Below are 25,796 nucleotides of genomic sequence, written 5' to 3'. Positions count from 1 at the left end.
ATATATATATATATATTTTTTTTTTTTCTGGGGCTTTTTCAGCAAACGATCTTACAAACGATTTGCATGTAATAGCTGTTTATTTGTTGCGCTCTGTCCAAACCCAACTAGTTTACATTCTTCTCTGCATTTCCGTTTCCCTGCTGGATTTTGGCAGGCGGTCTTTTTTCTTTCAAACAGCTGCCCCCACCCACCCACCCACATTTAACTGCTTGCAGGTTGATGAATGGAAAAATGTTTTGCCTTTATGAATTAAGCTTTCATTTCTGTACTCAATTATTTGCTTAAGTCTCCTCCCTCCTCCTTCTCCCCCCCTTCTCTCTTTTTTCCCCCCATCCTCTTTTACAACGGAGTCCCAAACATGAACCCGGCTCCATCCGAACTTGACTCTTGAATTCATTAGGAGCCCCCACTTGGGTCTCCATGTCTGGGCTGAGAAATTACAGTAGTCTGTGACTCCTTTGATTTCCATTCTTCTCTCTCCGACTTGCGCCAAGCTTAGAAAAGTTGGTGGTGGGCTGGGGAAAATATCGTTGTCTTCCGTTGCAGGCAAGCTTTTGATCAAGCCTCTATAAAGCTCATTAAAATATTTTCATACACAGGATAGGGTTTTTTTTTTAGCAGAATTGACACACACACACCCTTTCTGGATGGAATATTTTGGATTGGAAATGGGGCTGTGTGAGCCACATACAGTGATACCTTGTCTTACAAACTTAATTAGTTCCGGGATGATGTTCTTAAGGTGAAAAGTTTGTAAGACGAAACAATGTTTTCCATAGGAATCAATGTAAAAGTGATTAATGCGTGCAAGGCCAAAATTCACCCCTTTTGCCAGCCGAAGTGTCCATTTTTGCGCTGCTGGGATCAGTGTTCCCTCTAATTTTTTGGGTGGGTGGGCAGAAAAGTATAGTGTCTGAGCGGCAGTCCCTTTGGGACTGGGCGGCACAGAAAAAATAAATAAATAAATAAATAAACAAACAAACAAACAAAAAACCCACCCTGTTTTGCCTCAGAGAATTTCAAAATAAAATACTGTACTGTGTGTCTATAACAGTGAGCTCATAATAGGGCAACTCTATCAATATCAAAATGCCACTTAAATAGTTAAGCTAGTTTCAAACTAGATTTTGATTTTCTTTCTCTCTTCCTTACTCCCATTCTTTTTCTTTCTTTTTTCCTTCCTCTCTTTTTTCTATCTGTTTCTCTCTCTTCCTCTCTTCCTCTCTCTCTCCTTCCCTCTCACTCTTTCCCTCTCGGCTTCTGGGCAGGTTTGGAAAACTCTGAGTTGATGATGATTTTTAAGTGAGCGATTGCTCACTGCTCAGCTTAGAGGGAACTATGGCTGGGATTCCCCTGAGGCTCCCCTCCATGGGAAACCCCACCTCCGGACTTCCGTTGCCAACGAAGCACCTGTTTTTGCGCTGTTTGGATTCCCCTGCTGGGATTCCCCTGCAGCATCACAAAAACACAGAAGTCCGGAGGTGGGGTTTCCCATAGAGGGGAGCCTCAGGGGAATCCCAGCAGCACAAAAATGGGTGCTTCGCTGGCAACGGAAGTCTGGAGGCGGGGCATCCCAGAGGCGGCGGTGGGTTTGTAAGGTGAAAATAGTTTGTAAGAAGAGGCAAAAAAATCTTAAACCCCGCGTTTGTATCTTGAAAAGTTTGTATGACGAGGCCTTTGTAAGACGAGGTATCACTGTATTTGAATGCATCCATCCTTCTGTTAATTAACTCCTTCCATGCTGAACTCCGATTCTGGATTGAGATTTGAAACCTTCCCTTCTTCTAGTTACGATCTTTTAATTTAATTTATTTATTTAATTTTATTTAATTAAATTTATAGGCCACCCTTCTTTAAGTGGACTCAGGCTGGCTTACAAGAATAAAAGACACAATGATAAATTGCAATAATAAAAAACACAATTTAAAACCCCCAATGTTAAACTTTCATACTTCATGCATTCATAGCTATTAGCCGGAGCAGAATACAGTGGTGCCTCTACTTAAGAACACCTCTACTTAAGAACTTTTCTAGATAAGAACCAGGTGTTCAAGATTTTTTTGCCTCTTCTTAAGAACCATTTTCTACTTAAGAACCCGAGCCTGGAAAAATTTCCCAGGAAATTTGAGAGCGGCACCAAGGCCTGGCCAGTTTCCTGCCATTCCCAATTTAATCCTGGCCATCTGGGCTGCCAGAGGAGCCTTTTGGTGGCGCTTAAGGAGGCTTTGGCAGTCCAGAGCGAACGAAGCATTTTTCTTTCTCTGGGCGCTTGGAGAGAGAATAAACCTCTGCCAGCGCCCAGAGGAAAGAAACACTCCCTTCGCTCTGGGCAGCGACTGTCCTCCTCCTCTTCCTCCTCCTCCTCCCACCCAAATTATGAGCTTTTATTTCTTTCCTAATGGGTTTGCACGCATTATTTGCTTTTACATTGATTCCTATGGGAAAAAATGCTTCTACTTACAAACTTTTCTGCTTAACGACCTGGTCATGGAACAAATTAAGATCTTAAGTAGAGATACTTAAGCTCTGTTGCAGCATCTCTACAATCACACGATCAAAATGTGTGCATTTCGCAACTGGCATGTTTTTACTGGGCCATGCGCTAATCAGCTACTTCCAAGAAGCAAAGTCAAATTCACTTAACGACCCCATGATGCTCTTAATAACTGCAAGGATTCACTTAACAACCATGGCAAAAGGTAGTAAAATTAGACCCCTTCTTCTATGTAACGAATACTAGAACTCTGCTATCATGTCACCCTTCGTCCTTTCTACACACTCACCCCTAGAGTAGCCACATCCAATTCCTGCAACCATTCTTTGTATGCTAGGATTTATTTATATTTTATTTTATTTTATTATTTTATTATTTATTTTTTTTAATTTAATTTAATTTAATTTAATTTAATTTTATTATTTTATTTTATTTTATTTCATTTTATTTTATTTTATTTTAATGCCGCCTTTCTCCTTAGACTCAGTGCGGCTTACAACATGTTAGCAATAGCACTTTTTAACAGAGCCAGCATATTGCCCCCACAATCCGGGTCCTCATTTTACCCACCTCGGAAGGATGGAAGGCTGAGTCAACCTTGAGCCAGTGATGAGATTAGAACCACTGACCTACAGATCTACAGTCAGCTTCAGTGGCCTGCAGTACAGCACTCTACCTGCTGCGCCACCCTGGATAAAAGTGGCCTTGAGTTTATTCATGATGGCAAGTAGCACTTAGCAATAGCATTTAGACTTTTTATACTGCTTCGCGGGACTTTTACAGCCCCCTCTAATTGGTTTACAGAGTCAGCCTAATGCCCCCAACAATGACATTGGACCAGGTTACTTGCGGGACCACCTTCAGCCATGTGAGTCCCAGCGACCAGTCAGGTCCCACAGAGTCGGCCTTCTCCAGGTCCCGTCAGCCAGACAATGTCGTTTGGCGGGGCCTAGAGGAAAAGCCTTCTCTGTGGTGGCCCTGGCCCTCTGAAATCAGTTCCCTCCAGAGATTCGCACTGCCCCCACCCTCCTCGCTTTACGCAAGAGTTTGAAGACTCACTTGGGCCAACAGGCCTGGGGACACTAACCATCAGCCCCTGCCTATGAATGAATGTATGTTGAATGGAATGTATGCTGGCGGATGAGAAATGACTGTTTTTAAATTAAATTAGGGGTTTACATTGTTTGTTTTCAGTTATTATCGGATTTCAGAATTGTATTGTTTTTCATATGCTATAAGCCGCCCCGAGTCTTCGGAGAGGGGCAGGATATTATTATTATTATTATTATTAGTAGTAGTAGTAGTAGTAGTAGTAGTGTTAGTATTAGTATTAGTATTAGTATGCCGCCCGAGTCTATGGAGAGGGGCGGCATACAAATCCAATAAATAAACAAACAAATAAATAATAAATTAGTATTAGTATTATATTATATTATATAATATATATATAAATCTCCATCTGTCAATTGCAAAAATCTGGGATCGGCACACATAATTCGCCGCTACATCACACAGTCCTAGGTGCTTGGGAAGAGCCCGACTGATGATGAAATATGAAATCCAACATAGTGATCTCGTTTGCTGTGTTGTATTGACAATAATAATAATAATAATAATAATAATAATAATAATAATAATAAAATATAAATATAAATATAAATATAAATATAAATATAAATAATATAAATATAAATATAAATATAAATATAAATATAAATATAAATATAAATATAAATATAAATATAAATATAAATATAAATATAAATATAAATATAAATAAATAAATAAATAAATCTGGGTCCTCATTTTACCCACCTAGTTGGAAGGGTGAAAGGCTGAGTCAACCTTGAGCCTGGTGATATTCGAATGGCCCAATGGCAGAAGTAGCCTGCAGTACTGCACTCTAACCACTGCGCCACCATGGCTCAAAATTAACCAGTTTCATCATCTCTTTGACCACAATCCCTGGTTTGACAGCCAGTCTGGCTGTAACTCCACCTCCAACCAGCAGTGGCCGAGTATCTACCCAGCAAAGGAGGCTGTGATTATGTGGTTTGAAGACAGGGTTGTAGGAGCTCAGCTGCCTTCGGATTCCTCAGAGCTCTCCTTGTTCTGAAGGTAGAGAAGGTTTCCTGATGACTCCGGGGCACTTTCCTCACATTTGCAGCTTGAATGTTCAAGAAAGGCCTGTGTGTGCACCTGGAAACCACAAAGCCACAGAAATGAAAATCACCTTAGAAGATGAGTCAGGCATCTGGAATTTGCTGAATTCTCTGTCAGATATGGAAGGGATCGTCCAGGAAAGTGATAGAGCAGTATTTCTGAATCAGGGCCGGTTTCCGGGGTGTGGACTTCAACTCCCAGAATTCCCTAGCCAGCCTTCCTGGTTGGGGAATTCTGGGAGTTGAAGTCCGTACCTCAGAAATCGGTCCAGGTTAAGAAACACTGCGATAGAACACTAGGTGAGGAAACAGCGATATTTATTTTAAGGTATCCTCATCTAGTATTATAATTAATGAGCCAAAAGTAACAGCCACATTCTTGTGGGATAGAAGAAGAAAGATTTGCAGATAAACTTTAGGCAATTCTATAAAAACAGGAAGTTTTCCGTCCATAAAAAGAAGCTTTATGAGCATAGCTTATATTTATGTTTTATTCAGTGGGGAAAATCTCTGGCTCCTCTAATGTAATAAAAACATTCCTCAATACTAGCTCATATTTGTTAAATAAAATCCTCAAGCATTAATTTGGAAAATGATGAAATAAATATTGTGTTTTCTTTGACCCGAAACAAATTCCTCTGTCATACACTGCAACAGGAAGAAATGAAAAATCAAGATCAAAAGAAAGGGGGTTGGCAGATTAAAATAAGATAAAATAAAATATTAATAAAACAAATTTTAAAAATATAAAAATTAAAATTAAATTTAACCTTGTATAGAATTAATTGGAGATCAGAGTCACTGACAATCTAATTTATACCATGATTCAAATTAAACTCGGCTAATATACATTTTAGGAAAACACATTTCATCTAAAAAACACACAAAATTTGAAACAGTATTGTCTGTATAACGTGGATGGAAGAAAACTGGGTCACTTTTACAATTTGATGGATAGTTTAGAATCAGCAAAATATATCCTGACAAATGAAAGGGCAACCAATTTGCATTGGGGTTTGCATAGAGTTTTAACTTAGATTTAGAAAGCATTTATTGCACAAATCAAATAATTTTATTATTTTTAAAAAGTTTGCAATCAAATTTAGTGGTGTTGCGTAGAAAACCACAGGTGAGGGTTTTTGCTTTCTGGTGCTGGATTTAATGTGATGTGGTTGGAATTTGTCCATTTTTGCTTGTATTATTTATTTATTTATTTATTCCTTCCTTCCTTCCTTCCTTCCTTCCTTCCTTCCTTCATTTATTCATTCATTCATTCATTTATTCATTCATTTATTTATTTATTTATTAGATTTGTATGCCGCCCCTTTCCGTAGACTCGGGGCGGCTCACAACACAATAAAAACAGTTCATGACAAATCTAATAATTTACAATTTAAGATATTTAAAAAACCCCATTTTTAAGCAGACATACATACAAACATACCATACATAAATTGTATAGGCCCTGGGGAGATATTTCAGTTTCCCCATGCCTGACGACAAAGGTGGGTTTTAAGGAGTTTATGAAAGGCAAGGAGGGTAGGGGCAGTTCTAATCTCTGGGGGGAGTTGGTTCCAGAGAGTCGGGGCCGCCACAGAGAAGGCTCTTCCCCTGGGGCCCGCCAACTGACATTGTTTAGTTGACGGGACCCAGAGAAGGCCCACTCTGTGGGACCTAATCGGTCGCTGGGATTCGTGCGGCAGAAGGCGGTCGGTCCCGGAGATATTCTGGTCCAATGCCATGAAGGGCTTTAAAGGTCATAACCAACACTTTGAATTGTGAACGGAAATTGATCTGCAACCAATGCAGACTGCAGAGTGTTGGAGTAACATGGGCATAGCTGGGGAAGCCCATGATTTCTCTCGCAGCTGCATTCTGCACAATCTGAAATTTCCGAACACTTTTCAAAGGTAGCCCCATGTTGAGAGCAATACAGTAGTCGAACCTCGAGGTGATGAGGGCATGAATATTGAATACTGTCCAAATCCTTGTGGGATTGGAGCAAATTATAAGGACAAATGAGCCTGTAGACAGACAGATAGGTAGAATTACAGTTGGGGATAAAAAATAAATGTTGAAATTATAAACTTTGAGAGAAAGATACATTTCATGTTAGCAAATATGAGAGAAATGCTGATAGGGAACATTATTATTACTAGTAAAACTGAAAGTATAAGCAGTGCATATTAACCCTGAATTTAATGAAGTTATTGCTTGGTTATGTTAAAAGTAATGGTAGGGGAAGAATACTGCAAAATCCCCACTCCCACCTTTAAAGCCCTACATGGCATTGGACCAGATTACCTCCGGAACCGCCTGCTACTGCACCAATCCCAGCGACCGATAACGTCCCACAGAGTTGGCCTTCTCCGGGTCCCGTCGACTAAACAATGTCGTTTGGCGGGCCCCAGGGGAAGAGCCTTCTCTGTGGCGGCCCTGGCCCTCTGGAACCAACTCCCCCCGGAGATTAGAACTGCCCCCACCCTCCCTGTCTTTCGTAAACTACTCAAGACTCATTTATACCGCCAGGCATGGGGGAGTTGAGATATTCCTTCCCCCTAGGCCATTACAAGTTATGCATGGTATGTTTGTGTGTATGTTTGGTTTTATAATAGGGGTTTTTAGTTGTTTTTTATTATTGGATTGTACATGTTGTGTTTATTATTGTTGTTTGCCGCCCCGAGTCTGCGGAGAGGGGCGGCATACAAATCCAATAAATTATTATTATTATTAATTATTACTCAAAATTTCCCCTACCGTTTTTCCAGAATCTGTTAGAACCTGCTGGATTTCACCCCTGGCATAATTATGGTTGTAATTCAAGGACTACATGTACAGTATTTAACAATGTTGAGTGTCAGTTTGGTGTAGTGATTAAAGGTACCAAACTAATAACCAGTAGATGGTGAGGTCTAGTTCTTCCTTAAACACAGTCACCCTGGACCAGCCCTTCTTTCTCTGTCTTAGGAAGAACAGGCAAGGCCAAACCACTTTAAAAAGCCCTGCCAACAAAACTGCAGGGACTTGTCCAAACAGTCACTGGCCATCAAGTCTGATCAAAGGCATTCCTGCCCACCCCCCAAAATAAGAAGGTTATGTGAATGTTCATGTGTACACAAGGTTAGCAAATATTTCAATACATACAGTTGAAACAGCATTGTTCCATGTTGAGCTTATTGTAAGATTTATAGGAAAATACGTGATTGATTATTGTGTCCTCCTAGATGTCAGCTTGAGAATCCAAATGGTCAACAAGAAGGTCTATGTTTCAGATCTGCTTTGCAGAAATGCAACATGGATCGGTAACTTCTCTCTGCAGAACAGGAATTTTGTTAGTCTATCCTATTTGGTTATAGCCTTTTAAAAAAAAATAGAACCACATACAGTGGTATATACAAATCTAATAATAATTACCTCTACCTACAAAGGTCTCTACTTACGAACTTTTCTAGATAAGAACTGGGTGTTCAAGATTTTTTTGCATCTTCTCAAGAACCATTTTCCACTTACAAACCCGAGCTTCCGAAACTGTAACCAGAAAAGGCAGGGAGGAGCCTCTGTGGGGCCTCTCTAGGAATCTCCTGGGAGGAAACAGGGCCGGAAAAGGCAGGGAGAAGCCTCTGTGGGGCCTCTCTAGGAATCTCCTGGGAGATAACGGGGCCTACATCCTCCCTGTGGTTTCCCCAATCGCACGCATTATTTGCTTTTACATTGATTCTTATGGGAAAAATTGCTTCTTCTTACAAACTTTTCTACTTAAGAACCTGGTCACAGAAGGAATTAAGTTCGTAAGTAGAGGTAGCACTGTACTTTACTAAAGAGGATAATATTACTTTCTAAATTCATGTAGCCTTCTCCCTCCCCACCTCTGATTTCCTCTCTTTGTGATTTCTTTTAAAGGAAAAAGCTTTACGTTGACCATCACAGTCTTCACCAACCCTACTCAGGTCGCTACATATCACCGGGCCATTAAAGTGACCGTCGATGGACCCCGGGAACCGAGAAGTAAGTGACCTCTTATTTTCAGAAAGGAAACTGTTGTCTACTCTCGTGTTCACTCTCTGTGTCCATCCTCTTGGTGGCCAAATCGAATTAAGTAGATGTCGCTGGCAGGTGTCATTGCTGAAATTTATTTTTGTCAAGTACGTATTGGTAGTATACAAAGAAATAACACTGTTTATATACATGAGATTGGTACTAATAAGAGAGAGACTTAGAGCAGGGACGGTAGGCACGCCGGTGCACTTATGCACACCCCTGTTAAAACGTGCTTCTTGTTGTGGGTATTTCTGAGACCACCACCCTCATAATCTCCAATGGAGGTTTAAGGTTTAATTGGATTTGCATGCCGCCCCTCTCCCAGGACTCAGGGCGGTTCACAACATATACAAAGAAACAGTAGTAAATCAATCCAATTAATATACATAAAGACAATCCTTAAAATTCTAATTTTAAAACTTCTATTAACATTTCTTATTTAAAATACACTCATTGGTCAGGGGAAAGATCTAGCAACCCCAGGCCTGGCGACAAAGATGGGTCTTTAGGCTTTTTCAGGAGGCAATAATAATAATAATAATAATAATAATAATAATAATAATAATAATAATAATAATTATTATTATTATTATTATTATTATTATTATTATTATTATATGTTTCGATCACGTCCCCCCTTTCCCTTCTGTCCTCCAGACTAAGTTTAAGTTTAATCAGATTTGTATGCCGCCCCTCTCCGCAGACTATACAGATTGTGTTCATTAAGACTTTCCTGATAAGTTTTATGCTTAAGACCTTCCACATTTTTGTAGCCTGTCTTTGGACCCGTTCAATTTTATCAATCTCTTTTTGTAGGTGAAGTCTCTAAATGGTCACTAAATGAATGGCTGTAGTTGAGGACTACCTGTATGATCGCTTATGGGAATGCTTTAACATTGATTCAGAAAGGTAGTTTTAAATCAGGTTTGGCAAGATGAAGGCTTAAGATGCATGGACCTCTGAATCCCGCTATCCAGAGTATCAGGGCACTATTGTGATAGTCCTATACTATTTCAGACAAGTGGCTGCCCAATCTCTTCTTTAAAATCTCCAGTGTTGGAGCACCAATGACTTCTGAAGGCAAGCTGTCCCAACAATTCATTGTTCTCCCGGCCAGGAAATTTCTCCTTTGTTCTAGGTTGCTTCTTTTCTCAATTAGTTTCCATCCATTGCTTCTTGTCCTGTCTTCAGGTGCTTTGGAGAATAGCTTGACTCCCTCTTAAATACTCTTGGGCCTGTGAAGGTTCACGTTTAAAACTCAGTTAATCTAGGTTTGCGAATAAACACCACGGTGAGAGAAGGCTGAAAATATATTAATTAACTTGTTCTGGAATAGAAAAGAATATTTTATTTTTTGAAAATGTATTTAGAGTGAATCTTGGTTAGTTTTCTTGTGGTTTAAAGCAGTGTTTCCCAACCTTGGCAACTTGAAGATATCTGGACTTCAACTCCCAGAATTCCCCAGCCAGCTGGCTGGGGAATTCTGGGAGTTGAAGTCCAGATATCTTCAAGTTGCCAAGGTTGGGAAACACTGCTTTAAAGAGCTGCGCTAACCCCTTGGTTAAATTTGGATTAAGCGAATTGTTAAGCCTACAAATTGGGCTCCGTAACCAGGCTAAACCAGGAGTCCTAAATCACCTTCTCTGACTCACAATGTTATTAAAAAGTACACACTTTTGTAAATCAAATAAATGTTATCAAACCCCTGCTTTAGTTTGTTTTTTTTGCCATCCTAGACTAACAGAGCTTTCTTCCTACTTTTTAAAACCAAGCTGAATGTTATGTGACTACAGCCTCTGTGTTGTGAATTCAAGGAACATTGATTGTTGTATATCATCCAGAGTTGTTTTGGGTAAAGATGGGCAGCCATGCAAATTTGATTTAAACATTAATGAATAAAACCGGTAGGGTGGAAAAAGTCATCAGTGACCTGTTAAAAATAGTCCAAGCTCAAGCTCTAACACTGTATTCTATTATTTTAGAGCAGGAAAGATGGGATAGCAAAAACTACATTTGATACAATGATCCACCAAGGTGTGTTTAGCATAAGCAGTGTGTTTCTTTTTCTGGTTGTATTTAATGCTCGATGCCCTGTTATAAGCAGGGGTGGCATTCAGCCAATTTGGACCAATTTGGACGAACCGGATGTTAATTTTACCTCTGGTTCGCCGAACTGGCAGTTGGTAGCTGGATGAAATGCAATTTTTCCCCCCTACCAGTTCTGTCGGCATGGCTTAGTGGAAGTGGCAGGGGGAAGGATACTGCAAAATTTCCATTCCCACCCCACTCTGGGACCAGCCAGAGGTGGTATTTGCTGGTTCTCCAAACTACTCAAAATTTCCACTACCGGTTCTCCAGAACCTGTCAGAACCTGCTGGTAGTGCAAAACGTTTGCTTGGAGCCCTTAAACCAGGGGCCCCCAAACTTTTTACACAGGGGGCCAGTTCATTGTCCCTCGAACTGTTGTAGGGCCGGACTATAAAAAAAACCTATGAACAAATCCCTACGCACACTGCACATACCTTATTTTAAAGTAAAAAAACAAAATGGGAACATACTATTTAGGGGGGGGGGAAGAAGTCTGAAATTCATATATGTTTATGTTTTGTTTTTAATTTTCTTTTGTTAACATCTGATTGGTTTTCTTGGTTTATAGAAAAACGTATAAAGAAAGAAGGAAGCACTTTGGCATAATGATGAATAAGTTAGAAATATAATTGGTGTTGTACTTTTTGAAGGAACATTACGGAGAGAATTTAATTAAAAGAAATGTATGTACCTGTGCTCCTGTCACTCACCCGTGGGCCGGATAAATGGCCTCAGCGGGCCTCATGCGGCCCACGGGCCGTAGTTTGGGGACCGCTGCCTTAAACAATTAAAATTGTCTTCTCCCACTTCTCACATCTGGCCTCTTCAGAAATCAGGAAAACATTATTGTTTAGCCCACCTGTTTTACTTTTCAGACCACATTTATTTCCTTCCTTCCTTCCTTCCTTCCTTCCTTCCTTCCTTCCTTCCTTCCTTCCTTCCCTTCCTTCCCTTCCTTCCCTTCCTTCCTTCCTTTCCTTCCTTTCCTTCCTTCCTTCCCTTCCTTCCCTTCCTTCCTTCCTTCCTTCCTTCCTTCCTTCCTTCCTTCCTTCCCTTCCTTCCTTCCTTTCCTTCCTTCCTTCCTTTCCTTCCTTCCTTCCTTCCTTCCTTCCCTTCCTTCCCCTCCTTCCTTCCTTCCTTCTTTCCTTCCTTCCATTTGCCTTTTCCTTTCTGCCTTGCCTCATCTCTGTTCATTTCACTCCCAAAGTAAAATTACTGTTGCCTTCTCCTCCCTTTCCACTTCTTACCTTAGGGAATGGACTGGGCAGGTGTACATTCCCAAGTGAAGGATTTAGCATGTTGGGTGAACTCAACCAAGGGTGGTCATGCAGGACTCAGCTAAAGCCCAGGACCCTTTCCAGAGGCCGAGTATCAGGAAAGGCCTGTTTGGGCTATCTTTTAAAGGCCATTGATCTACCCTACATCTGCATCTGGAGTTCACACCGCCCCTGAGTAAGGGCGCTTAGCATAATTACAAATGAAGGACCAGCTTGTGCAGTGAATCATCCCCAACTCCTCTTCTGCATTTCAACAGAGGACGGAAATTAAAGATTTCTGCGATAGGCTGATTAGACGCTGGATGTGAGATTTGCCAGTTCTAATTTGACAAGTTTCTGGCAGTTCAAACTTGTGGGCGAAATTTATCTGTATCTTTCTAGGCCGGATTCTTTTTTCTTCCCCCATCTTTCGTGTCTCTCTACAGACTGAAATTTTGCAATGGACTCTAGGAGAGGGCTTTGGGGAGGCAGCGGCAACCACACCCAGACACAAAAGAAATTGAGAAGCCTCAGTGGTTGCAGCAATGAGCCAGATTCACACATGCGTGTAAATTACTCCCAGTGTTTCTCTGTTTGATTCCTTGCATTGATGTTTTCAGGCAAACTAAACTTGGTATTTAAAAAAGGTGTATTTTTCATGACATCATAGGGGACATTTGGGACCCTCTAGCTCAGGTGACAGCAACCCGTGGCTCTGAAACTGCATGTGGCTTCCATGTGGCTCTTTGGGCCTTTGCTGTGGCTCCCTGTTGGGTGATCCCACCACCCTGCCCTTTGCCCTCCCCTCCTTGCCTGGCCTGAGAAAGTAAGGGTGACAGTGGGAGATGGAGAAGTGGTCAGGACAAAGATAGAGAGATACAGGGAGAGAGGGAGAGACATAAGAGAGATGGAGGGAGAGAGAGGGAGGGTGGGGGAGAGAAAGAGATGTCAAAAAAATGTTTCGTGGTTCCCCGTGTTTTTTAACCACGGGTTCTTTGCCCTAATGACCGGTTGTGTAGATGTTGCTTGGTGAACCCTATGACTGGTGAAAATGAATCAATGATGGGCTCCTACGGGTATAAAGTACACAGAATTGGTAGAAAAATCTTGGTTAAATACACAGAACCGGTAGAAACGTTTTGAATTCCGCCCCCCCTGGGCTCTGAGTATGTTTTTCCTATTGCAGTAAATGAGGTTGAATCTGTCTACCATAATTTTAGAAGAGCTGTGTGTGTGTGTTTGTGTGTACATACCCATACGGTTGTCTGAACGTTCTGTCAGATCAGGGGCTGCTGACAGAATATGGTTGAAAACTCAAGAAGACAGTTTGGTGCCAGGTGATGCAATCAAAGCTCCATATATATATATTTAGTGTGTGGCTTGCAGAGATAGATAGATAGATAGATAGATAGATAGATAGATAGATAGATAGATAGATAGATAGATAGATAGATAGATAAAGAGAGAGAGAGAGAGAGAGAGAGAGAGAGAGAGAGAGAGATTAGATAGGTAGATAGATTAACAGAGTTGGAAGGAACCTTGAAGGTCATCAAGTCCAACCCGCCCCGAAGCAGGAGACCGTACACTTTTGATGGCAAACCTTTTAGACACTGAGTGGCCAAAGTGTGTGCATGCACACAAACCAGGGATAAAATCCAGCAGATTCTAACAGGGTCTGGAGAACTGTAGTGAAAATTTTGAGTAGTTCAGAGAACTGGCAAATGCCACCTCTGGCTGACCTCAAAGTGGGGTGGGAACGGAGATTTTGCAGTATCCTTCCCCTGGAGTGGGGAGGGAAGGGGGATTTTGCGTTATCCTTACCTGCCATGCCCACAGAACCAGTAGTTCAAAAATGTGGATTTCACCCCTGGCCCAAACAGCAAGGGGCAGGCATACACAAACACCCCACTCATGCGTGGAAAAGACCTGAAGACCAGCTGGCTGGCCGGAGGCCCACATGCACACACGGCAGAGACCCGACACAGAGCTGGGACAACGGCCTGTGTGCCCACAGAGAGGGCTCTGCCTGCCCCCTCTGGCCCACGTGACGTAGGTTTGCCACCACTGCCCTACATCATCCCCAAATAAATGGCGGTCCAATTTCCCCCTGGGAGCCTCCTGCGATGAAGCTTCCACAACTCCTGAAGGCAAAAAATTTGATCGCACCATCATCTTCCTTCCTTGATTGATCACACTGCCTGCAGGTTAAGAACAAAATCAATCACCTTTTCTTGTGGTCACTGACCAATATTAATTTCAACACATCGGTATATACCTGAGGTTAGATAACTGCAGAATGAACCTTGTGGAAACCATATTGCACTGAAGCTATTCCTGTTTGATGTTGGGTCAGCTGAGTAAAGTGTTCTAGGACAGCTGGAACTGTTGTTCGTAATGATGAATTTAGTTAAATAGAAACATAGAAGACTGATGGCAGAAAAAGACCTCATGATCCATCTAGTCTGCCCTTATACTATTTTCTGTATTTTATCTTAGGATGGATGGATGTTTATCCCAGGCATGTTTACATTCAGTTACTGTGGATTTATCTACCACATCTGCTGGAAGTTTGTTCCAAGGATCTACTACTCTTTCAGTAAAATAATATTTTCTCAAGTTGCTTTTGATCTTTCCCCCAACTAACTTCAGATTGTGTCCCCTTGTTCTTGTGTTCACTTTCCTATTAAAAACACTTCCCTCCTGGACCTTATTTAACCCTTTGACATATTTAAATGTTTCGATCATGTCCCCCCTTTTCCTTCTGTCCTCCAGACTCTACAGATGGAGTTCATTAAGTCTTTCCTGATACGTTTTATGCTTAAGACCTTCCACCATTCTTGTAGCCCGTCTTTGGACCCGTTTAATTTTGTCAATATCTTTTTGTAGGTGAGGTCTCCAGAACTGAACACAGTACTCCAAATGTGGTCTCACCAGTGCTCTATATAGCGGGATCATAATCTCCCTCTTCCTGCATGTTATTCTAGGGCAGGGGTCAGCAACCCAGGGCTCAGGAGCTGCATGTGGCTCCTTCACCCCTGTACTCCCTGTTGCTCAAAATACACATCACAACCATCACTGGCACGCAATTTACGGAACTTTTCAATCCCTGGTAGGCCAACCATGGCTAAAATTCTTTTTTTTATACATATCATGTTTCCTCCAAAATAAGACCCTATCTTATTTTTTTTTTAACCCTAGAATAAGCACTTGGCCTTATTGCCATGCGCTCAAATTCTTGATTGGGCTTATTATCAGGGGATGTCTTATTTTGGAGGAAACAGTAGCTTAAAGGTTAAAATGATAGTATTGTCTTCCTTTTTAGATGTCAAAAAGGTTTTGTGGCTCCCGGTGTTTTCTTTTCTGTGGGAAATGGGTCCAAATGGCTCTTTGGGTGTTTACTGATCCCTGTTCTAGGGTCTTGTCTGATAGCAGCTGATGTGCACACACTTATTGATCAACCAGGAGAGGCCAAGAACTGGTGTCTAGAGGACATTATTAAAGCCTCCAGAGAAGTCACAACAGAGGAGGACATGAGCCAGTGACTCAGCCGCACTCATTCTGCATGGGCAGGTTCTTTCTGCAAAAAGAGATATTTCTGGATTTTCCTTCCAAAGCTGCTAATGGAGAGACATCAAACAGTATGAACATGAAAGACCTGTGGTTTTTGTGGTCTATGAGTTGTTGGAGATACCTAGATTAGCTGGATGATGTTTTTCATGATTTCCTAACTTATTATAGAAATTCTAGAACTTGTAGAAGTTCAACTTGGAATGTCCAGAATCCTTTGCTTAAACTTTGCAAGCAAGACAACCCAACGCATCAAACCTATCAAGCTTAGAAGACCATTTAGGACAGTGTTTCTCAATCTCAGCAACTTGATGACGCGTGATCTAGAACTTCCAGGACTTCTTTCTCTGAAGTAGGTGTGTCAAGGACAGGCAATCTGTGCTTTGTTTTGTAGGATGGAAATAACTCCTTTGAGTTGTTGTGTTGAACAGAAGCTTCTTTTCTGATGCTTGTTAGGATAGGAGTCATTCTAATTTATGTTTACATTATAAGATGGCCAATTGGGATGGACATTAGTGGAACCTTCTTTGATGGTAGAGTAAAAGGTACAATGAAAGATGGAAGCTTTCTGGAAGAGGCTGGAAAATCTTCCATTAGTGATTTCTTTCTCTATTTCTTTTGGATGTTCTACATCCAAGCAGTTGGGTAGAATGAAGTTCCTCAATTTGGGTACATAGGTGCCCATTCCTTAAGTTGAACATTAAGGCACCTACGCTGCTCTTCCAAACCACATGAAATGGGACCGGGTCTACTGGGATAAATATTTTAAAATGGGAATGAGACAACTCACGACAGCTCAGTCACCATCTTCTGAAAATCCCCCTCTGTCGTCAGGCATCGGGGAATTGAAATATCTTCCCCAGGCCTATATAATTTATGTATGGTATGTTGTGTGCATGTTTTTTAAATTATGGGTTTTTAACTTCGTATTATTTATGATTTGTTTCCACGTGTTGTGAGCCGCCCCGAGTCTTCGGAGAGGGGCGGCATACAAATCTAAGTAATAAATAAATAAATAAATTATTAGATTTGTATTGTACATTGTTTCTATCACTGCTGTGAGCCGCCGCAAGTCTACGGACAGGGGTGGCATACTAAATAAATGAATGAATGAATGAATGAATGAACGAACGAACAAACAAACAAACAAAACAAATTGTTAAAGGGCAAGTTGGCTGGTGCAAATTGGCCACAATGAGTTGGATGCAGTGAGTTGGTCATGGCGAGTTGTCCTCATGGTCATTTAGTCTGTTGAAGAAGAAATGAATCTTCTGAGTCATGGTCTGAGGTTAATCTGAGTTGTCCCCAACAATTTTGACAAACATGTTGACACTAAAATGTTGGAGGGAATGTCATAAAAGATACTGGCCTGGATACCTGGATGTGGAAGAGATAAACTCCCAAGTCCCTTGATGGACAACTTTGAGGAACAAGAAAGCCACGCTCCTTGTGTTTCCTAGCCGGTGCCCTCCTCCTGTCCATCCTACTCTTTTTCACCTGTGCACCTGGCTTGTAAAACCAGCCTTGGTATTGTAATCCTCCCAAGTACTTCTGGTTCCACAAGAGAGAGGAAACAGGTGGGGTTGCAGAAGAAAGGAGGTGAGCAGCTTCTGCTCCATGATGAAAGTAGAAGGATCCAGGTGGCCACATCGGCTTTAACAACACTTTGCGGTTTTGTTTTGCTGGCTTGGATCTGCAATCAGTTTGTTAATCTGTTAATTACACAGATTAAAATTGATTCATGTTTTCAGTTTCCTCCTCTGTAGAATCTTTAAATGCCATCTCGTTTCATTTTTTTTTTTAAAGGCAGAGAGTCGATACAGATGGCGAAGGGAGTGTTTATGGCTCCTAGAGCAGGGGTCTCCAACCTTGGACACTTTAAGACTTGTGGACTTCAACTACTAGGACAGTGATGGCAAACCTATATTGCACATGACACATTTATCTATCTATCTATCTATCTATCTATCTATCTATCTATCTATCTATCTATCTATCTATCTATCTATTTATTGGATTTGTATTCCGCCCCTCTCCATGGACTCGGGGCGGCTAACAACAGTGACAAAAAACAGAATGTAAAAAATCCAATACTACAACAGCTAAAAACCCTTGTTATAAAAACCAATCATACATACAAACATACCATGCATAAATTGTAGAAGCCTAGGGGGAAAGATTATCTCAATTCCCCCATGCCTGACGGCAGAGGTGGGTTTTGAGGAGCTTACAAAAGGCAAGGAGGGTGGGGGCTATTCTAATCTCTGGGGGGAGTTGGTTCCAGAGGGCCGGGGCCGCCACAGAGAAGGCTCTTCCCCTGGGCCCCGCCAACCGACATTGTTTAGTTGACGGGACCCGGAGAAGGCCCACTCTGTGGGACCTAACTGGTCGCTGGGATTCGTGCGGCAGAAGGCGGTCCCTGAGATATTCTGGTCCGGTGCCATGAAGGGCTTTATAGGTCATAACCAACACTTTGAATTGTGACCGGAAACTGATCAGCATCCAATGCAGACTGCGGAGTGTTGGTGTGACATTGTCCTATATTAGCTCCAGCATTCAGGCCAGCTGATTTTCAGCCCTGGGGAAGACCATTTTGTCCTCTGGAGGCTTCAGGGAAGCTTTTTGAAGCCCAAGAGTGCAAAAAACCACCCAACGGGTAAGCCAGAAGTTTGGAGAAACTGACTTCCAGTTTTCCCATTGTGCTGTTTTTCACACTTTGATGCTTTAGGAAGCTTCCCTGAAGCCTCCCGAGTGCAAAAAACATCACAAAGAGCAGACACAGGAGTCTGTTTTTTCAAACTTCCAGTTTGCCTGTTTTTTCACCATTTTGTGAGGATTCCACGCATATGCCGGGAAGGGGGGGTTATGTGCATGTGCAGGGGGCAGCGTGGGATGAATGCACATGCGTGGGGGAGGGAATGGGTGTAGACACGTGCGCGCATGCTAGCGTATGTGATCACACACTTTTGGCACACAAACCAAAAAAGTTTTGCCATCACTGTCCTAGAAGCTTTGCTGGCTGAGGAATTCTGGGAGTTGAAGTCCACAAGTCTTAAACGTTGCCATGGTTGGAGACCTCCGTCCTAGAGAGGTCAGTCCTTTATCTGAAGGTTTCTTCTTTGGGTCACAGCAGGCTTGTGAGTTCAGCAGGGCAGACTTGGTTACAGCACGGATGGCAAATATCAGATCTGTAGGCTGGATTGGGAAGTTGGGAAATAAAACATTTTTTAAAAAAGCAATACAGGCAGTCCTCAATTTGCTAATTTTGTTTTTTTGTTTTTAAGTAAATTGTGTTTGATTCTATGACCTTCTTTTTTTTTTGCCCTGGTTATTAAACAAATCTGGCTTTTCCCATTGACTTTTTCCCCCCCCCAAAGGCAACTTGACTTTGTTTTTCCTTGAAGACATTTCACTTGTCACCCAAGAAGCTTCTTTAGTTCTTCAGAACAGAAGAACCTTCTTGGATGAGAAAGCAAAAACATCTTCGAGGAAAAACAAAGGAAGCCCAGCTGCCTTTTGAAAAAGCACTTTGGGGACAACCATGAGCTGGATGGCTGAGAATCTTTATAGACATTTTCCCATTGACCTTGCTTGTTGGAGGCTGGCTGGAGAAGTCGCCAGTAACGATCATATGATCCACGGGATGCTCCGGTGATCATAAATCCATGCCAATTGCCAAGCACCCAAGTTTTGATCAAGTGACATCGCCCAGAGAGGCAGCAATGGTTGTGTGAGGACTATTCATAGGTCACTTTCTTCAACTTTCAATGGTCATTAAATGAACAGTTGTAAGTTGAAGACTGCCTGCAGTAAATTGACATCAACATGGCTAAGAAATTATCCGGAGTTGGGTTCAAACTGCAGGAGGCTTCCCCTTCAACTCTGTATTTACAGGTGCTTTGTAAGACTGTCTTTCTGCTTGCCAGCTGTCCTTTATTATTATTATTATTATTATTATTATTATTATTATTATTATTATTATTATTTATTAGATTTGTATGCTGCCCTTCTCCAAGGACGTCATTGGATCATCCCTTATTCAAATGTGTCCTTTGAGTGAGATGGTTGCCAGGTGCAATTCTGACTTTGGCAGTTTTCTCAAAAAGTTTCCATTTGTAGAATTGCTTAACAATAATCTTGTATTCTAAAGCATCTTCTGCTAACTTCTCCGTACTGAAGGAGCGGGTCCAGCAGTCACATGGGTTGCTCATGTCCAATCCGGTGGAACTGAGCCTAGTATTAAAAAAGCTTGCCGGATCCGCCCCTTCCCCAGAATTCGCTCAGTTCGCATATCCTGCGGTTGTATTGTGATAGCTCGTTCAACATTCTAACACCTTCCCTTCGATCTTTTTCTTCAAAAGTAGTAAGATTTGTTTTATCATTATTATTTACTTGCACTAATAGCGCCAGCCGTTTGTGGCTCGGCTTTTTTCCTTTGGAGAAGTTGCGGTTTCGTTTTCCCCCGGCGGTTTTGCCGTGTACGATCCCCGCGGCCGCTTGTGGATTCTTTTAATCCTTTGGCCTGGAGGTTCTGGTGCAAGTATTATTCTATTGATTTATTGATTCTTTATTGTATATAAAATATTAAAGGGCTTAAGTATTACCTCCTGCGGAGTGAGACGTCTTTCTAGTCTCCTGGACTTAGTCGATCGCTTCCCCTTTAAGACATATTACGGAGCGATTTTTCGGCGCGAAGGCCTTCGCGCCCTTTTTAAATTTAGGCCTCTCGTGTTGGCCTCCTGCCAGCCGCGTAGGCCTCAGTCCACCGCGTGGATCCCGGAGCGGGCCTTGGGGGTCCCAGGCTAAATTCTCCACCGGCTAAGCCTCCAACCAGAGTGCCTTGGTTTACTTAATTAAAAAGTTTAGGGAGGCTGGCCCCGCTGGATTTGGGGACACGAACTCTGGGTTTGCCCAGATTGTCCTCAAGTCTCAGCAGCTTCGAGGCCTCGAAGCAGGATCCATTCCTCTTGGGAAGTCCTTGAAATTCTTCTCCTTATTTATTCAGTTATTGGCTCAGCCTTGTCTTCTGTTAATTGTCAGACTATGGCTACCTTTCCCAAGAGAGGCACAACTAAAGGTCCCAGAGAGGCCAGGCCTACAGGCGATGAGATTACTAGTATCCCCCAGGCCTCTTCCTCCTCTTCTCCAGGGGCCCGCCCCTCGACCAAGGTCACCAGGGCCGAGAAGAGAAGGGACCTAGCCCTACAAAGAATCCATGACAAATCAGCAAAACGTTTGAAAGTGCAGGCCCAAGTAATCAGTAGTCAAGACCCCCCAGAGGCTTCTAGTCTACCTCCTTCTGGGGTCCCTGTGTTATCTCTGGATGAGCCTAACCTAGACAGACCCCAACCTAACCTATGGGGCATAGGTCCAGAGGAACCAGATATTATTGAAGATTCTCCCCAGCCAGGATCCTCCCAGGCTTTTAGGGATTCTTCTGCCATCCCTGCTGATATTTCCAGTTTACCTCCTGAGTTCCAATCTATTTTTGCTGTGTTGTCCAAGGCCATTGATGCCAAACTCTCCACCATCAATGAGCTTCCCTTACCTCCTCCTCCTTCTCGTCCCTCCCGCCCCTTGGGTTCTTCCCCAGCGGTTAGAGCTCCTATTCAGGATGATTCAGATTCCTCTCAGGACGAATATGAGGATATGGAGGATGATGAGGATCCCTTTCAAGGCCTATCAGATGATGAGGAATCCCAAATAAAGGTTCCTTCTCCAATTACCATTTTTCCTTCTCAATTATTCAAATCTCTCCTCCTCAAAGCTAGAATTTCTACGGGATTAGCGGCCCAGGAGAAACAAGCCTCCACTTCCACTGATCCCCCGGAGGAGAATTTACCTTACTTCACAGAGGAACAGGAGGATAACGAGGTAATTCCTATGCCTAAATTGTTTAAAGATGCTTTACTCAAACAGTGGGATTTCCCAGCCTCTGGCCTTAATCCCTCCACCAAGGACAGAAAGTTGTACAAACTTTCCTCTTCCTATGAAGAGCTTCTATCCTTTCCCAAACCGGATGAACCGGTCAAGATCCTTCACTCGGCAGCGGCTGTGCCAGGCGAGGCGGAGGAAGTCCTCCGCCCAGAGGACAAGCGCATTGAACAAATGCTCAAAAGAGGATTCACCGCAGATTCCTGGGCCATTAAAAGTTCTGCAGCGGCTTCTTTTTTCTCCAGAGCCATGCTGCTGTGGCTTCGCCAACTTCAACAGCATATTCCTCCCGATGACTTGAGAGGTCAACAAGACTTCAACAAGGTCTTTGCAGCTGCCCAGTACGTGGCTGATGCCACCTTGCAATCTACTAGATTTTCTGCTAAGTCCATTGCAGCTTCTACAACGGCAAGAAGACTCCTATGGATTCGCCCTTGGCAAGCGGGAGTACGCCAGAAGTGGCAGTTATCCCAGGGTCCCTTAAAGCGCGACCTTCTCTTCGGTGATCTTCTGGATCCACTCCTCACGGAAACCACGGACAAGAAGAAAGTTTTGGGTCCAACCACAAAAAAGGCTACCAAAACGCAGTCCTTTCGTCGCCCAGGGCGCCAGCAAGATCAAGCGGTTTCCTATCAGAGATCTCCAGGTCAGTATTCCCCCCGCTTTCGTTCCCAAGGTAGGAACTCCAGGGGTAGAGGTTTTCGCTTCCAAAGGGGAGCTTCCTCTAACAGGGCTTCAAAAAAACCTAGATGGTAATCTTTCCTCTATTCCCATAGGGGGTCGCCTAGCTCATTTCGCCTCTAATTGGCGTCTCACCTCCAAGGACCCTTGGGTCATTGACACTGTTCAAACAGGCCTTCTTTTAGAATTTATTTCTCCTCCCCCTAATCGTTTTATTTCCTGCCCTTCTCCCAGGTCCTCCTCAGATTGTAACCGTATGGAGGAGGCCATTTCTCATCTATTGTCCATCAGAGCCATTCAACCGGTTCCTTCCGGTCAGAAGGGCCTAGGTTTTTACTCCATCCTATTTATGGTTCCAAAGTCCTCCGGAGGTTGGAGAGCTATTTTGGATTTAAAGAAACTAAACCTATTCATCAAATATAGGAAGTTTAAGATGCACTCCTTATCTTCTATTTTGGCCGCCATTCACACGGGAGATTTCATGGTCTCCTTAGACCTCACTGAGGCCTACCTTCACATTCCTATAGCCAAATGCCACAGAAAATTTTTACGTTTTTCCTTTCAAGGCAGGCATTTCCAGTATAGGGCGATGCCATTTGGCCTTTCCTCGGCCCCTCGGGTCTTTACAAAGCTCTTGGGGTCCCTGGCGGCCTATATCCGGGCGTCTCCCATCCACATTTTATGTTATCTTGATGATATTTTGATTCATGGGAACTCCCTAGAGAAAGTAAAAACAGACCTTTCTGTCACCATGTCAGTCCTTCAGGACCATGGATTTTCCATCAACTTTGATAAAAGTCACCTCCAACCTTCCACTTCCATCTCACACCTGGGATCCATTATTGATTCAGAATCCTCCCAGGTTTTTCTCTCTCCCGAGAGAAAACTCAGTATAGTGGAGTTAATTTCTAACATTTTATCTAATTCTTCAGTATCCATAGTAACTCTGTCTTCCCTTTTGGGGAAAATGGTGTCATGCATAGGCATCATTCCCTGGGCTCGCCTTCATGCTAGGGAACTCCAGTGGCTCCTATTACCCTTTCAGAGATCGGGGCACAGCAACTCAAATCGGCGCATTGTCATCCCACCAAGTGTTCGCAGATCCTTCAAGTGGTGGAAGTCTCCGGCCATGGACAGAGGATCCCCGTTCAGGTGCCCGGATCAATTTGTCATCACCACAGATGCCAGTCTTTCGGGATGGGGTGCCCACGCCCAGGGGATGATAGCCCAGGGCACGTGGTCCCCGGAGGAAGCTTCCAGGCCAATCAATTGGCTAGAGTTAAGAGCCGTTTCCCTGGCTCTGAAGCATTTCTCTCCTCGCATTCCCAACCGGCACGTTCTCATTCTCACCGACAACATTGCCACAAAAAGCCATATCTGCAGACAGGGGGGCACGAGATCCAAGGCTCTCATGAGGGAGGCCCTCAAGTTAGGCCTTTGGGCGGAAAAACATCTCCAGTCGCTCCTAGCCGATCACATCTCGGGGAGCCTCAACGTCCAGGCGGATTGGCTATCCCGAGCAACGATAGACCCAGGAGAGTGGAACCTCCATCAAGACCTGTTCCATCAAATCAGCCTCAGATTCGGCCTACCAATCCTGGATCTCTTCGCGACCAATGCGAACGCCCAACTCCCTCGCTTCTTTTCCAGATTTCCATCCCCGGGAGCGGAAGCAATCAATGCCCTCCGGAGTCCATGGCCTCCAGGCCTACTCTACGCATTTCCTCCAATTCCAATCCTCCCGGACGTGATTCACAAGGTCCTCACCGAGAGGGCCCGAGTAATCTTAATCGCCCCTCATTGGCCCCGCCGGCCCTGGTTCGTGGATCTCCAACAGCTGTCCGTCCAGGACCCTTGGCGACTCCCCGTTTCGGGGGATATGCTGCGGCAGGGGGCCTCCTTCCATCCAGATCCGGAGTGGTTCCACCTCACCGCCTGGCTGTTATCAGGAGAGACTTAGAACTGCGTGGTCATGACCCCGATTCAGTGGAGGTCATCTTAAAGGCCAGAAGGGGTTCGACCAATCGAATCTACGACCACACGTGGTCCAAGTTTCACCAGTGGTGTCTACAGGAAGGTCTTTCCCCTCTGTGCATTCCCATACACAGAATTATTTCCTTCCTTATGCAAGGCTTCCATAAAGGACTTTCCACCAGCACCCTCCGGCGTCATCTGGCTGCCATTTCATCTGTCCTAGGGGGTCCCCGCAGACAGCCTCTCCGTTCCTTCCCTGAAGTTCAGGAATTCCTCAAGGGCATAGCCAACCTCAGACCTTCCAAGGTCCACAGGTATCCATCCTGGGATTTGCCACGGGTTCTCCATTCCCTCACGCAGGCACCATACGAACCCCTAAAATCGGCGTCCCTCAGGTACCTATCCTTTAAGGTAGCATTCCTGGTGGCTATTACCTCGGCCCGACGCATTTCGGAGCTGGCTGCCCTCTCAATCAGGCAGGACCTTTGTCAATTCCATCAGGACAAGGTAGTCTTGCGACTGGACCCCACCTTCTTACCCAAGGTCAGTTCCATGTTCCACAGATCTCAGGATATTGTCCTACCTTCCTTCTGCCTCCAACGAGACCATCCCTTGGCAATTAGATGGCACACCCTGGATCTCACCAGAGCGCTGAGAATCTATATCCAACGCACAGGACCCTTTCGGAGGTCAGAAGCACTTTTTATAGCCTATCACCCCAGAGTCATGGGGGCCAAAGTGTCTTCAACAGTAATAGGCCGTTGGATCAGAGGGACTATATCTAAGGCCTATGAGTCGGCCTCCCTCTCAGTTCCAAGGAACATCACAGCGCATTCCACCAGGAGCGCAGCCACCTCGGCCGCTTGGGCGACTCAAGCCCCGTTGGAGGAGGTCTGCAAAGCAGCCACTTGGGCCTCGCCAAATTCCTTCATCAGGCACTACAAGATTGATTCTTACGCTTCAGCGGACGCTGCCTTCGGCAGAAGGGTACTCCAATCCGTTATCTCACACGATAGCAATCTAATCCCACCCTAGGGACCATCTATTGGGTATGTCCCATGTGACTGCTGGACCCGCTCCTTCAGTACGGAGAATAGGCGTTGATTGCTTACCTGAACGCCTCTTCTCGTACGGTGAGCGGGTACAGCAGTCACTTCCCGCCCTTGTATGTGTCTTCTTTACCTTTCTATATCTTTCTTCCTCTAACATTGAGAGTTGAACACTACAGAGCTTCACAGCTGAGCCTAGTCTATGGATTCGCGAATTCTGGGGAAGGGGCGGATCCGGCAAGCTTTTTTAATACTAGGCTCAGTTCCACCGGATTGGACATGAGCAACCCATGTGACTGCTGTACCCGCTCACCGTACGAGAAGAGGCGTTCAGGTAAGCAATCAACGCCTATTCAGGTCTGATTTCAAACATGCTAAGACGGGAAACCAATGCTCTAGAATAGGGACCTCCAACCTTGGCAACTTTAAAGCCTGGAGGACATCAACTCCCAGAATTCCCCAGGCTGGGGAATTCTGGGAATTGAAGTCCATCATGCTTAAGGTTGCCAAAGTTGGAGACCCCATCACTAGAATGTCACAAGGCAGATAT

General features: G+C 43.7%; 2 protein-coding genes across 2 annotated transcripts in view; one reads left to right on the top strand and one right to left on the bottom strand.

Annotated features, from left to right (window-relative positions):
- NCMAP (non-compact myelin associated protein) overlaps positions 1-25,796 on the bottom strand; it is a 610,040-nt gene that overhangs the window by 253,281 nt on the left and 330,963 nt on the right. The window lies entirely within an intron of this gene.
- Positions 1-25,796, top strand: part of RUNX3 (RUNX family transcription factor 3) — a 227,838-nt gene that overhangs the window by 123,893 nt on the left and 78,149 nt on the right. The window contains exon 4 of the mRNA XM_070764236.1: positions 8,560-8,664. Coding sequence (XP_070620337.1) covers positions 8,560-8,664 — 105 coding nt within the window. The remainder of the gene's footprint in view (positions 1-8,559; positions 8,665-25,796) is intronic.

The sequence above is a fragment of the Erythrolamprus reginae genome, chromosome 11 (assembly GCF_031021105.1).
Source record: "Erythrolamprus reginae isolate rEryReg1 chromosome 11, rEryReg1.hap1, whole genome shotgun sequence".
NCBI lineage: Eukaryota > Metazoa > Chordata > Lepidosauria > Squamata > Dipsadidae > Erythrolamprus > Erythrolamprus reginae.
Note: the sequence above shows the minus strand (reverse complement) of the source record. Positions and strands in the feature narration are given on the sequence as shown.